The sequence below is a fragment of the Planococcus citri genome, chromosome 1 (assembly GCF_950023065.1).
Source record: "Planococcus citri chromosome 1, ihPlaCitr1.1, whole genome shotgun sequence".
In the NCBI taxonomy this organism is placed as follows: Eukaryota; Metazoa; Arthropoda; class Insecta; order Hemiptera; family Pseudococcidae; genus Planococcus; species Planococcus citri.
Window position 1 is genome coordinate 55,179,568 of NC_088677.1, and position 13,781 is coordinate 55,193,348.

The window sequence follows — 13,781 nt, forward strand, 5'->3', positions numbered from 1 at the left end:
TCGTTACAGAAACGTTTTTTTCAACGTAGAATTGATGATATTTTCAAAGAAAAATGCATTTGTAACGAAAAATTGTAACAGAAATGGCTAAAATAACGGAACCAAAAGGTTTAATTAAATACCAGTGTAACGAAAGAAATACCGTTACATTTTTTTCGTTACAGATATAATCATGATACAATAGGTTTGTTCGTTTTTAACTAGGTTTCTTACCCGGGTAAGGTTAAATCCAGAGACCTCTTATAGGTCTTTGGTTAAATCAGGGGTAAAAAGTGGAGAGCGGAGTAAGGAGAGTAAGGAAAGTGTAGACCCGGTTAGACCGAGTAATAAAAACGAACAAACCTAATTACATTTATTAAAAAGGGAATTTTTGAAAAAGTCAAGCTTAGAAGGTAAAAAATCTCATTTTTTGACTCAACTTGAAAATATTGTAACTAAAAAAATAACAAAAAAGGTAACAGAATTTTTTCGTTTTTTGTTACGTTACATCCAGAAAAATATCGTTACGTTACGTTTCAGTTACACAACATCACATGATCAAAATAACGTTTTCGTTACAGTTCTGTTACCTGTAACGAAAAAAATTTCGTTATTTTCGTTTTTCGTTACAGTTACTGTTACGGGACGCCAACACTGAATGAGAGCAAAACCAAAAGCTACCAAAAGCATTATAACATTTATAACTATAAAATATTTCATTTTGTTGATTAATCTAAGGCATATGGCATATGTATTCGATAATTTTTTTTGTTTTTGTACCTTTTGCATAATAAAATATGGTCATTTAGATCGTAAATTGTCTGTGTATTGAAAGCTAGATACAGGTTCGCATGAAACTTAAAAAAAAATTTTCCAAGTTCAAAAATGATAAGGATGATAAGAGTTCGGTGGGTGGGATCGTACGAGAACGCGAGAGCCAATCGGAGTGGAGAAAAATTTAGCGTTGCTGAAATGTATGTAAGGAATGCTTAAATGCGATTTCGACACTAGACGTTAAAGTGCACTAGTTTTTTTTTCCGGTGCAAAAACTCGGAAGTCATCGGGTACAGTCGGAAATACTTCGTTCGACTTGTTCTATTTCTCTAGTGTGATAACTGATATGATAACTCTGTAACTCTGTTCTGCTTTATAAAGGTGAAAATATAAAATACCATTATGAACTACGTAATATGATTACTTGATTACTTATTCAGCATGCATTTTCCATAATATTAATCGTTATATAGATCATTTATCATCATTTCAAGGTGGTTTTTTAATAAAGTTAAGCCTGATAGTGTTGATACATATCATTCATCAACTGAACATACTCCACAAAACATATGTACGCAAATTTGGAATATATGAGTTGAAAAACAATTGTCAAAAGCTCGGAAATACGTAATAATCTACCTAATTCAACTTGTTTACTGTTTTTTCATATTTTCTTTCTATGTTCGCGGTGATTTTGTCAATAATCTTCGCCTCTGTACGTAGTGACCGTGGTTTTTCAATCAACATCAACTATCAAGTAAGTTCATATGAACATCATTAGTATTAGGCTTTAGTTTTGGAAAAAGAAACCGAAAAATACTTGACATCAAAAATTTGAATTTGAATAACCAGTGTCGGGGAAGATTATCTGACGAATTGACGATCAAATGATAAATACAAGTTGAACGAAGTACCGCCGACAATACCCGACGGCTTCCGAGTTTTTGCACCGGAAAAAAAAACTAGTGCACTTTAACGTCTAGTGATTTCGACTCGAATTTTAATCAATGAGTTGAAAAACAACATTCTGTCTCCATACAGTCTATAAAAAAATCTCCAAAAGGAAAATAAAGAGAAAATTAATTTGATGAATGAATTAATTACTGAATTACTCAATTTGGTGAAGATTAACGCTAAAAAGTGCAGTAATTTGTAGTATTTTACAGTTTTTAAACCGTAACAATATAGTGGTTTAAGTGTTCTCAATCGTAATCATCGAATGCTGTGTCTTATATAAACTAACAGTGATTCAAATCTTGGTAAGTGCTTCTGAAAGGTTACTTACCTAATTACGAAACTCTAATGTTGAAGATAACAAAAAAGCTCTCAAAAAGTACTGAAACCAAGGAAAGCTTCAACGACTTCTTATTAACTTGTAACTATTGTGAAAAATATAAGGACTCATCAGTTTTATTCACCGTTGATAAAAAACTTTCCGCGTTTTCATGGAAGTATGTCATCGTTCTATTGTTTCTGTCCTTTTCGTTGTACATGACTAATTTCTCATTCGTTTTTATACTGGTGTCGTTATTTTGTGCGCTGTATTTATTCTTAAAGTTCACTTATACTGTTAAAAAAGAAACGGTTTATTTGTTGGTACCTGTAGGATTACAACTTAATACGACTTTCTTTTTCGGTACCAAAAGTAGTTCTTTCATACCTTGGTCGATAATTCAAGATTTCTTAATCGTTGAGGTTATCTCTCGCCAGACGGTCATTTATTGTTTGATTGTGCTTATTAAAGATATCGACGGTACGCGTTTTGTTACTATATTTGAGAACACAAAACCGAGATTGAAAGTTCTAGAAAAAGTTTACTCAACTTTGCAATCAATTTTGATCTCACAGAAGAAGACGAGCTGTGAATTGAGTTAGGTTAGTATAATATGATAATACAGTAGAATAATCAAAAAACAATTTTAACGTTTAATTGTTATGATACAGAGCAGTATTTAAACTATTGTAAGTCCATTTAGGGAAAACACGTTTGTATAAATTGAGTAAAACTGTATCTTGCGACTTTATTGGTCCATCAAAGATACATTTCATATGGCCGTGGGTACCTAAAACAGATCACATCGAATTGATGACATTATTTTATCAATTATAATCATCATAGCTCTCCAAGTCTTGGCCTACCTAACGGTTCTTTTATATGTCCTCTTCTACCATACTTGGTGCGTAATTCGATAGGTTTAAACCATTCGATATCTTCCCTGTTATAAAACATGAATCGAATAACGGCAGAACGTTTATTCACTTTAAATGGATGTCCACTCAGAACCGTCCGTTTCACTACGATTCGATCAGGATCAGCGGATATTAGCCGTCCGGTAGCAACAAGTTCCTAAAAAACATATTTCAATTACGGACAGTTCACTCGAGTGATGATATTTCATTCATTAAAAAAATGCTTCCTTACCAAAGACGAATCTTCGTGCTCTTTGAAAGCTAGCACAGAACATGGGGGGAATTGAATAGGCGCATAGAACGTTGCCATTACCGTTTCATCAGGTTGGAAAAATCTTTCGTACTGAAATTTATTATTTTTGCCATTAATTTAGAAAATGATTTCAATATCTAATACACGATTCGGTAAAACTTACCTTATGTACAGTTCCGGTGCCCAGTTGGCTAAAAATAGGCCGACATTTAAACCTTCTGTATCCACACTGAATGACCAGTTCTTCTTTGGACTTGATAGGTTCATCAGATTCCATAACATTAGGTCGTTTAAGCATCACATTAACAACAGACATTTTCTGTTCATGCGGTAGAATTCCAGTAACAATCAGGGGCAATCCACGATCTATGTTTTCGAATTCCGATTCGATTACTCCTTCTAGGTATAAACTGACGTATGTTCCCGGCTGTAACAATTAATCATTGTTTTATTGTATTTTTAGGCAAAATGCATTACCAAAGAGAATACGAATATCCTCTGTACAAGCGAACTAATCCGGAAGAAATGCAAATTGTACCGAAAGGCGTGTTCGGTAACAAACAGAATTACATATGTCCTCAAAAAATATTACGCAGTCCTATAGAATACCATCAGGCTGCTCCTATCGAGTACAACCAGCCCATGTACACACATCACTTGAATATCAGAACACCGTATCCGAATCAACAATTTTCCAGTCAAAATAACATCTGCGCCGGAAGCAGTAACGCGTTGTCTTATTCCAGAACTAGTACAGATGATTTTCCATTATGGTTGAAAATTTATTCGAGAGCATCGATCGAATGCGATCATAAATTACATTGGGATATGTTTAATGTTAGGGATTTATATTTTTTCGATAATGTATTAGTGAAATTGTACGAATTAGATCTCGAGGAAATCATTTTGTGGTACAAGTGTTACAAAAACGCTTTGCTTCGCGAAATGGATAAGCGACTGTTGAAAGCGAATCAGCAAAGACAAATGATTTTATTTTACAATTCATAATCTTCTGGTTCCTCACTTGAAAATTTTCCCCCGCGAATGCTCTATTGTTTTTTCAAACTTTTAAAAATATAAATTGGGCTTTTCAACTTTATGCGGATTACATAGCTTCAAGCGGATTTGCCTGCCAGTGAGATAAGAGCGAATTTGAAATAAAACAGAATTTGGCAGTTTTGAAACGTTAATTCGGTTTATTGATGAATTTTAATATGTACTTGAAATTCATCGATAAACAAAGCAAACATTTTAAAAACTGTCAAATTCTGTTTATTTTCAAATTTGCTCGTATCTCGCTGGCAGGCAAATTCGCTGGAAGCTATGCAATTCGCATGAAGTTAAAAAGCTCAATTCTACCAATTTAATGAGCTTAAGTGATTTTTGCTTTCACTTGATTTTTTTATTATTTAATGTTTATAATTATTGTATAATTTTTTGCATTATTTGTACGGTGCATCAGTGAGATAATGTATATTGTTTAATAAAATTTATTTTCTACATACGAATGATTTTAGTAATGAATTCAACTCACCGCAATGCCACTTTTTTCCATCGCATCTTTACGAATTTTTTTCTCAGTTCGTTTAAAATTCTCGAACTGGAAAATACGAGCGTAGTCTTGAGGTAAATTTTCTTTAGGGTCCCAAGGTGAAGTCCTCAAGGATTTCAAGCCACGGTATTTTTGAAACCTGACTTTCGCTGGGATATCCATTGGGGTATCAACCTCGTCGGGAAACATTTTCTCAGAACGTGCCTCTGCAAAATTGATTGACATGTATTTTTGATTCACAGAATTTAATATACATTATTTGAAGATTCAAACCTTTGATTTTTTCCAACATCATTTTTTCCTCTTCTTTATTTACACTTTGGTCATATTTATCAGGATCGATAGGGATCTCAGAAATAACAGATTCCGGCCCGAAGCTGACATGACGTTTTCGATTGTCCTCTTCATTATCTGAAGATTCCATTTCGTCATTTTGGCTTTCTCCTTCCTCCTCGAGATCACTAACATCTGAGAGTTCCTCTGCAAACGTACACCAATTAGGACACGCAAAGAAACTCTGAAGACACTGTATGCGACTTACCAGCATCACAATCCGGAATCCACGCGGCTTGATAATCAGAAAACCCTTCTGGTACCTTTTTAACCAATTTTTTACGGTTGTTTTGATCAGCTTCCTGGAGTTCTTCCTCAGTAGGCCAAGTTTGTTCAGCGTCCATAGGATCAGGAATATTTTCACTTTGAAGATTCTCCTAAAAGTGGAGTTGATCACATGTTCGTTTTTATTACTACATTATTACGAAATGTATCACTGAATACCTGTTTAAATGCGTCTGGAAGTTGAATTTGAAGAACTGGGTTGCTGGAAGATTCTCTATCGTTGAATTTATGAGGATCTCGCACAATTTCGAGTTTACTCAATTTAAAGTCTCGCCAACCTGTTATATGAACTAAATCGTTGACGGAGAGCGTTTGGCCTCTTAAGAATCCGGATATTTTCAACAAACCGTTATTCTGAAAATAAAAATACAATAAAAATGAAGAACAGAAATATCTACGTAATGTGTCGACTGATTCTCGTTTTTACTTCATTTTCTTTGATGTAATTCACACTTTCAGCTAATAAAAATGGACGTTTATCACGCTGAACTATTTGTTCGGGCCGCTTTGTGCTTATTACTCGAAAGAATGACATAATTTCACTGAATGACTCCAAGCTAATAGTTTTTGTAGCAGGTAACACGCTGGAAACGGACTTGAAAATTTTGTCTTTGACGTCTTGATGTTTCTGAAACAAGAAACTCGAGTTAAAAAACACATTGTACGTTTGTGGTAGTTAATTGAACCATCAATGTATTACTTTTTTCGGTAACGATTCTAAATCGACAACTGATACAACTGAGCTTGGTATACCCTGTGAACTAATACAAGCCATGATGTGATCAGCATTTTCATCAAGACCTTCTACAGATGCTAAAAATAATACTGTATCGGCCATTTTTACAGCATTCAAAGTGTGGTAAACTCTATTCATATCGCCAGGAACGAACATGAAGCGTTGTTTAAATCGAGGAATTCTGAAATGAAAATAATAGCTGTGTTAAAAAAAATGTTCTTTTCTAGTTGGTAGAGAAAACTCATCACTGAAAATCACCTGATGACAGTGTATCCATTTTCGGTGTACGTGATATTAGCTTCAGGATCAGAATTCTTCAATTTATCCAACGTATCAAAATACGAAATATTATTGCTCAACGAAACTAAAGCTATGACGAATGGAGGGTCATTCTGCGTACGTATTTGTTTAAGGAATTCTTCCCGTTTATTTTTACGTAGCTGCGCTGCCCGGTTTCTGCGAGCTTCGCCGCTTATCTCACGATTTATCCTTTTTACGCTTACTTTTTCAACTTTGCCTGAAAAAGATGAAAGACGAATGAAGAATTTACTATCATTTATCAAAATTCCTCATTCAAAAATAATAATTTTACCTTTGTTGGCCGTGTCCAAGGATCCTTTGCTTCGATGACGACCTGTTTTGTGAGATTTATTCTGTTGTTTAAATACGCCGGGGCGATGTCGTTGTTGCTCGGATTCTCCTCTTTGAGTCATTGTAATGAATCAGAATTTCATCAATTTTATGCAAACATTTTAATTATTAATAATAATCATTAATAATTTAACAAAATGAAACGAAAAACATTGAAGAACTTGAAGAAGTAAAAACACGAGTTCCACGAGAACTGTTATCAGTAGTGAAGAATGAAGTGAATATTTTTCACGTGGTTTATTCATCAACCAATCAAGTATGAGAAAACGAAAATTATCCAATTTCATTGGTGAAATTTTTGCATTACGTCATCGAATGAGTTTGTTATTGTTTACAATATTATTTTGATAACCGATAAGGCGATGGCGATGATGAAAATTCTTGAAAATTTTTTAAAACTTTACCGAATTTCTTGTAGATATATTTAGATTTTATTTGCATCCGTTTTATTTCCATTATTTTCAAGATGTACTAAGCTGAACTTATAAAATTCTGTTCATGTTCTGCCTTGCAAACTGCAAACAAAATGTCTTCGGATGAAGATGATTACATGTCCGACAAATTTCTATCTGGAAGGTAAGTTTTCATTTTCGTTTTTATTCTGAAAATTATAGCATTACCCATGAATTTTCTTATCGATGAAAGTGTAATTTTATTCTCTTTGTATTACAGCGTTGAACAAGATATTCGTCCTGGATTGATAAAGTCACATTCCGATAAACGAAACTTCCAAGCTCTCAAACGGAAAATTGAACTGGATGAAATCAATAAGAGAAAGAATCCCAATCTCAGGGTATTAGAAAAAGAAAAACGTCAAGAAGGTTTAGAGAAACCTCTCGAATCTGGCAATAAAGGATTTGCTATGTTACAAAAAATGGGCTTCAAACCTGGCACAAGTTTGGGAAAATCAGGTAAAAAAAGAACCAAGCATTTTTTTTTTCAAACTTTACATCAACAATATCATTTTAATTCTAATGTTACTCTAATTTCATTATACTACAGATACTGGAAGAACAGAGCCGATTCCAATAAATTTAAAAGCTGATAGAGAAGGATTAGGAAGAACGCAAATGAAAAAAGAAATTATCGAAAAGAAACTGAAAGAATTTAGACCTGATAATATCTCAACTACCGAATACAGATCTCGTTTGACTGGAAAAGTTGTGCAAAAGCAAACAGAAAGTGATTTTCGTAAAAGTCAAAAAATTTGCGAAACCCTTGATACAGATAAAGTAAGTACCTAATTCAATTTTACGATTTTGTACGTTTCGAATTTCAATTATAAATTGTTATAAATCCTTATTTATTGTAGGGCATTCTAGAACCGCAGGAAAAATGGTATTGGTTGAGCACAGATCCTGAAATCGAGAAAGAGAAGAAAGCAGCCGCCAAAGCTGAAAAACGTAAAAAAAGAATGGCTTCCGGATATGATAATGATTCTGACGAATATAGTGAAAATGACGATTCAGAAGACGCTTCCGATGAAAAGGATGATGATGATGATGATGATGTTCCTTTAGATGTAAGATTTGCTATGTTGCATTGTTTATTTTTATGCCGGTGCAGTTTTTAATATAAATGCATTATTTGACTGTTTCAAGGTTTCAGAAAAATTGAATAATATTACGTCGTATCTGAGAAACACTTATTACTATTGCATTTGGTGTAGTGTGAAGTATAACGATGAAGATGACTTGAAAAATGAATGCCCAGGAAGAACTAGAGATGAACATTGATCTCAACGATATTCTCTATTTTTATGATTATACGAGATGAAAATCTCAAACGGAACGAGAAAATTGTTAAAGTTCGTTGTGTTAGAAACAGAATTGAAAAGCAAAATTCTGATTTTACATATTTTTATAATTTGGAATTGTGTCAATTTCTATTGATTGAATAAGAAATTCGATTTTAAAACATCTAATATTAATGTACCTACGAAGTCCGAAAGTCGTACAATGAAATGAAATTGAATAAACTGATTTGATTCGTCGTGCTTTTTTCCGTAGATTTTTCGAAATCTGTAATAGGTAAAGGTAATACTTACAGCATTCAACTAGTTAGATACATGAGTTTAACACTTTGTGAATCGTCCTCGATGTGATAATATTTCAAATATTAATTCTGCGGTTAAAAAGTAGAAGCCTAGTCAAAAGCAGTATCTAATGAGTAATCAAACTGGTGGGTAATAGGTATCATTATAAATAGGCATTGAAAGAATGAACTAGCAATAATTCTTATAATTTATCGTCGACAAAAAATTAAATACATGTAACTTTACTTAAATAAATAGTAAAATTTGAATTTAGTAGTTAACATACAAATTGAATATTATACGTAGGTACTAGAGAACCTGCATGTTGAATTACTCGGTGATACGCAAAAGTAAAAAATTTATGATACGTATCAGTTATTCATTTCCAACATGACAGCTTATCATTAATTTTATTAATAATATGTTGACGGTGTGTTACGCCACATCAAACTCAAACTTCGTGTTTTTTTTTCAGTTAATTACATGATGTAGGCATTTTAAAAAGTTGTGGAATTTTTGGCATAAGTAGATACGTTGTAATTTCGCTACTTCATTGTTGAATGAACTAATAAAGGTAAAAGTACGCGATGCCTTTATTTAATTCAACGATGTTACTGTACTATAAATGTACCTACACGCTAGTATATGCAGTCGAGCAAATATTTACATTTTTTAAAACGCTTAGCGTGTATTGAGTACTTTCCCAGCAGGATTCATTCTCAAGTTACAAACTAAGCGGAGCTGTTAAATGTATCTGAATCGTTAAGGTCGACGTCCCCTGCCGATCTGTTTATCTAATCACGTTGCTATCAGTAGGAGTTGAATCTGGCGTTAGAGCTGCACATCTGAACCTATATATCCTCTTTTTCTGATTGATAGTTCTACTCTTTGGCTTAATTAATAGACCATTTATTTGTTTCGTTCTTTTTTTTCTCTCTTTTACTCTTGGACCCCCTACGTGTTACGTTCGGTGTTGTGTATGCTGAATGGCATGGCAATCACCTTACTTATAACGGCGATGCTCGTTATAAGAATGTGCAACACATTTCGTCTTCTCAGTTTACGCCCCGATATCGCCAATAGCGACCACCGAGATTTCTTTTGTTATTTTATTTTTACCTTGCGAATATTTGCTTTGAATTTTGTATTAATAAATTGACTCTTTAATTGAATGCCTATTAACGCGATAGGTGAAATTTTAAAAAATTGTAATAGAAGTAGGTAGTGAAAAGTTGGGAATTGAATTTTAGGTGAGGATCAGTTCAAGATTTTCAGCAAAAAAGTAGCCTACATCAGGTAATGTAATAGGTATCGCTTCAAGTTATTTATCGTATCAGTTTCGAATTCAAAATTCCCAACAATTTAATGAATATTCTTATTATACAAGGTGTCCCGGAAAATAACGCCCATTCACCAGTAACATAGGCATCCATCCTGAGTACAAACTACAAATATGCATATTGCATGTTCGCCTTCCTCAGATTTGAAGGAGCTGAGTTTTATTCACATGAAAAATTTTGTTTTCGATTTTGCGTGGCAATTTTGACGTTGCATGCGTAATTGAAGAACCATGATGGATAGAAAATTGCGCTTTGCAGCGTTGAATTATTCATTCTGTTTAGTTGATCACTTGAGCAGGAAGAGCTATAGCTATGCTAGACGAAAAACCTGAAAAAACGTATTCAAAAAATAGATAGTTATTTTTACCATTTACTTGAAAATCTCAAAAAAAATGTCCTCTTCACGTATCATTATTATTGATGTTTCATGAATAAAAAAAAGTGCCCTTTCTATAATGGCGCAACCCGGCAACTTTGAACAATTTGTGATTTGAAAAGTAAAAGAACATCAATTTTAATGAAAAAATTCGGTTTTTTTTATCTCAACATTTTTCAAATTCAATTATAGATTTCTTAAAATTTGTAACTCTGTAGGAGAGAACCAAATTAACCCGAGCGAAGCTAGGGCAAAAGTTTTGAAAATTTTGTTTTTCGAAAAGTAGAACAACATCAATTTTAAATGTAAGAATTTGATGTTTCCGATCGCAACTTTTTAAAAATTTCATCAATGGTTTCTTGATGTTTGAAGTGTGAATATGACACAACCAAATATGCTCGAGCGAAGAGAGAGCAAAAGCTTTTCAAAGTTAGTAGTTTCAAGAAGCAAAACAGCAGTAATTTTGAAGTAAAAAGTCAGTTTTCCACCACTGACATTTTTAAAAATTTGAATAAAAATACTTGTCAAGGACCATTATGAATTTGCGAATAATTTAAGAAATACAAAAGAACAATTTAGCCCGAGCGAAGCGAGGGCAAAAGCTTTTGAAAAAAACGAGAATTTCAAGGATAGATCAGTGATTTAGTCGGCAAATTAACAATTTTTCCGACAACCATGCAGTTTTGAATAAACATCGTAATAAATGCGTGTTCTTATTCGCAAATACATACCTATACGTAACATTGGCCTACATGAGTGTTTTCAAATGTTGCCAGTATTTTCACGATTGGGATAAATTTTGGCAAAATTGCCGACTGAGGAAACGACTGGGGGTGAGACACCCCCACACCCCCCTATGGAGCCGGCCCTGACGATACGTGAAGAGGAATAAAATACACATTCATTGATGCGTTAATGGATCATATATTGTCATATTCGTAACGAACATGTCAGTTTTTCGCAACGCATGATTCGTTCGGCAACCTATTTCACATTGATGTTAGTAAAGAAGCAACTCGCGTTCGGTTCAGGGGAAGTGACAATCCGTATTTTCTGGCATAAAGTCATACCGCAGAGTTCTATCAAATAAAAGTCTTGCACTGATTCTTTAGAATAAAAATTTTAAAAAAGAAAAATGAAAGAACTCAGAATTTTTTTATGTTTAGCCTATTTTGATCATCGATGATTTTAAAATCGAATAGGTGTACAAATTCTCAGAGGAAGGCTAATGACTCGGATTTTTCTTATATATAGGTAATAGGTTATGATCAAATTATATACCTACCAATATATGTATATAGAATAGGTACATTAGATAAGTACTGTTGTAGGTACACCACTGCAGTACTGTACCTACTTCAAACAAAATACCTACGAGTCATTCGCACAAAAAAAAAAATCGCTGCAAAATTTCAATTTCTCCGGGAAAACAGTCAGTATACAGGGTGGCTAGAAATATCGGGTACCCCTAAGAAAGTTTTTCATTAAAAATATAGGTTGGCAACGTGAAATAGATGCATATGATTGGTGGAATGTTATCTCTCCAGTCCAACAACCAATCATGTGTTATCATTATTATCATTCACTGTGACCAACCAAAGTATTTAGTTAGAAAACTTTTTTAGGGGTACCCGATATTTCTAGCCACCCTGTACTACGTATAAATAAGGTACTCGGTAAATGATTCTATTTCTTCAGTTTAAACATATAAATCACCGAGTAATTTGTAATTCGTCGCATCCTATACAAATAGTAATTATAAAGCTCGCAACAAAAGTAGAATCATTATAAAGTTATTATCTGGCCATAAAATTATCTGCTCCAGGCTGAAGCCTAATTATACTTACTTGGTCAAGTATCGGAATCTTGCTTATTATAATATTAATACGATGTACCTACTCGCTCCTGTGCTACGCTTTTATAAATGATAATCATATTAATTTGCCGTATCAGATACAACTAACATCGCGCCATTAAATTTCAATTTTGTATACTCTGCGCGCTTATAAATCTAAAATAAATTACACTACCCACTGGAATATTTCGGCGAGGAGAAAAGTCATTTTTCTATCGTATTCGTAGGCAGGTAAGGTTTTTATTCGGTGATGAATTTTGCGACGAGTGGAGTAATTTGTTTATTTTTTTATTGAATGGAGTTTTCATGCGAAGAATTTGAATTAGGTATACGAATTAAATGATAAGGGTTTGAAAATTTAATAAATCACTCATGTGGTGTTTGGAGTTTGATAGATGAGGTGCTGTACGATTAAGTTGTGTAAAGTTGAAGTTTAGTTTGATTATAATATTGAGTATACTTATTAGATTTATATTCAAATACAAGTGATGTAGGAGGTGTATAAATTACGTTACAAGTACTTTTTTTACTGCTCGAAAATCGAAATCATCACTTTTATGGTTCATGCTTGAGAAAATATTTTTTGTATTTGTATCGAGAGGCTACCTTTGGTTTTTCATCTCAATTTTTAAGAAGGAATTCACTCATGTAACATGTTCCAACTTTTAAGAAAAGGGAAGAGAACAGAGAACAGGATTCAAAATTTTGTCATGATCCTCTTCATTATAAGAATCCCATATTATAACTTATAAGGTGGGTAGGGTACTATGCTGCAACAGCTGCATTCGTTCAAATTCAAAATTTTTAGATTTTAAAAAATAAATATAAAATAATTTAAATTGATTACCTACATTACAAAGCGAAGGAAAAATTTTGTAAAGAAAAATTTTCGAAGTACTGAATTTGCTTTAAAGCTCACACATTATGCGTTCTGAAATTTCTCGTTGCACTCGCCATAATTAGGGTTTGCTTTTTAGTTTTATATTTGAATAAGTTAGTGTGAAGTGTGGCCATGTTTTCCAACTCTGATGTAATTAACTAAGTTTTATTCATTTTCACTTAGTTTTTCTAAAGAACAACCAAAGTCTTGAAATTAATCAAATTAATGAGAAATTCCCAGGAAATTCCATTAAACTTGAAACAAAAAAAAATATGGCAACACTGTTATGGACGCAACACGTGATTGACGAAAACAAAACACCAAAGGGATGCAGTGCAGTTTTTGGTGCAAGTGTAACATTATCTTATTATTAATTACTTAAATTTAAGTATAATTATTTAATTGAATAATTTTGATTTGAAGTTGAACGTAACTCAGTAAATTCTTTGTTTTAAAGTATCTACTTGTAGTGCTGTTCAAAAATTTACTCAACAGTTTGTAACCTTTCAATTGAATGTTCAGCGATCTAATCATGGCGAGTT

At 33.1% G+C, this 13,781-nt stretch overlaps 3 protein-coding genes across 6 annotated transcripts; 2 read left to right on the plus strand and 1 right to left on the minus strand.

Moving 5' to 3' along the window:
- Positions 1-987: 987 nt before the first annotated feature.
- sav (salvador) lies at positions 988-4,700 on the plus strand. Of its 4 annotated transcripts, XM_065346412.1 has the most exons (4): positions 1,002-1,510; positions 1,606-2,012; positions 2,498-2,628; positions 3,660-4,700. In XM_065346412.1, the coding sequence occupies exon 4, from the start codon at positions 3,665-3,667 to the stop codon at positions 4,202-4,204; it is 540 nt and encodes a 179-aa protein (XP_065202484.1). In that variant the 5' UTR covers positions 1,002-1,510; positions 1,606-2,012; positions 2,498-2,628; positions 3,660-3,664; the 3' UTR covers positions 4,205-4,700. The 4 variants fall into 4 exon arrangements, 3 of the variants coding, with proteins under 3 accessions (XP_065202485.1, XP_065202484.1, XP_065202482.1); XR_010556389.1 differs by lacking the exons at positions 2,498-2,628; positions 3,660-4,700 and having other exon boundaries at positions 988-1,324; positions 1,477-1,510; positions 1,606-2,118; XM_065346410.1 differs by lacking the exon at positions 2,498-2,628 and having other exon boundaries at positions 1,003-1,510.
- On the minus strand, positions 2,657-6,956 carry Tsr1 (Tsr1 ribosome assembly factor). The gene is made up of 12 exons (XM_065346393.1): positions 6,695-6,956; positions 6,361-6,619; positions 6,067-6,283; positions 5,794-5,994; positions 5,526-5,720; positions 5,290-5,458; positions 5,022-5,228; positions 4,731-4,954; positions 3,360-3,623; positions 3,176-3,286; positions 2,893-3,100; positions 2,657-2,816 (listed from the first exon to the last, which is right to left on the minus strand). Exons 1-12 carry the CDS (start codon positions 6,813-6,815, stop codon positions 2,680-2,682), a joined length of 2,313 nt encoding a protein of 770 aa, XP_065202465.1. The 5' UTR covers positions 6,816-6,956; the 3' UTR covers positions 2,657-2,679.
- Positions 6,957-7,094: 138 nt separating this feature from the next.
- LOC135832878 (G patch domain-containing protein 11) lies at positions 7,095-8,745 on the plus strand. Its single transcript, XM_065346400.1, has 5 exons — positions 7,095-7,329; positions 7,426-7,664; positions 7,756-7,985; positions 8,066-8,275; positions 8,355-8,745. The coding sequence occupies exons 1-5, from the start codon at positions 7,280-7,282 to the stop codon at positions 8,487-8,489; spliced, it is 864 nt and encodes a 287-aa protein (XP_065202472.1). The 5' UTR covers positions 7,095-7,279; the 3' UTR covers positions 8,490-8,745.
- Positions 8,746-13,781: the final 5,036 nt, after the last annotated feature.

Bases quoted from the DNA above. Each gene is read 5' to 3' on its own strand.
- LOC135832878 (XM_065346400.1), top strand. From the start codon at position 7,280: ATGTCTTCGGATGAAGATGATTACATGTCCGACAAATTTCTATCTGGA. The intron at 7,330-7,425 runs GTAAGTTTTCAT...TTTGTATTACAG, and splicing joins GACAAATTTCTATCTGGAAG to CGTTGAACAAGATATTCGTC. The intron at 7,665-7,755 runs GTAAAAAAAGAA...ATTATACTACAG, and splicing joins CACAAGTTTGGGAAAATCAG to ATACTGGAAGAACAGAGCCG.
- Tsr1 (XM_065346393.1), bottom strand. From the start codon at position 6,815: ATGACTCAAAGAGGAGAATCCGAGCAACAACGACATCGCCCCGGCGTA. The intron at 5,995-6,066 runs GTAATACATTGA...TTCTTGTTTCAG, and splicing joins TAGAATCGTTACCGAAAAAA to AAACATCAAGACGTCAAAGA. The intron at 3,624-4,730 runs GTGAGTTGAATT...TAATTGTTACAG, and splicing joins TGGAAAAAAGTGGCATTGCG to CCGGGAACATACGTCAGTTT.
- sav (XM_065346413.1), top strand. From the start codon at position 3,665: ATGCATTACCAAAGAGAATACGAATATCCTCTGTACAAGCGAACTAAT.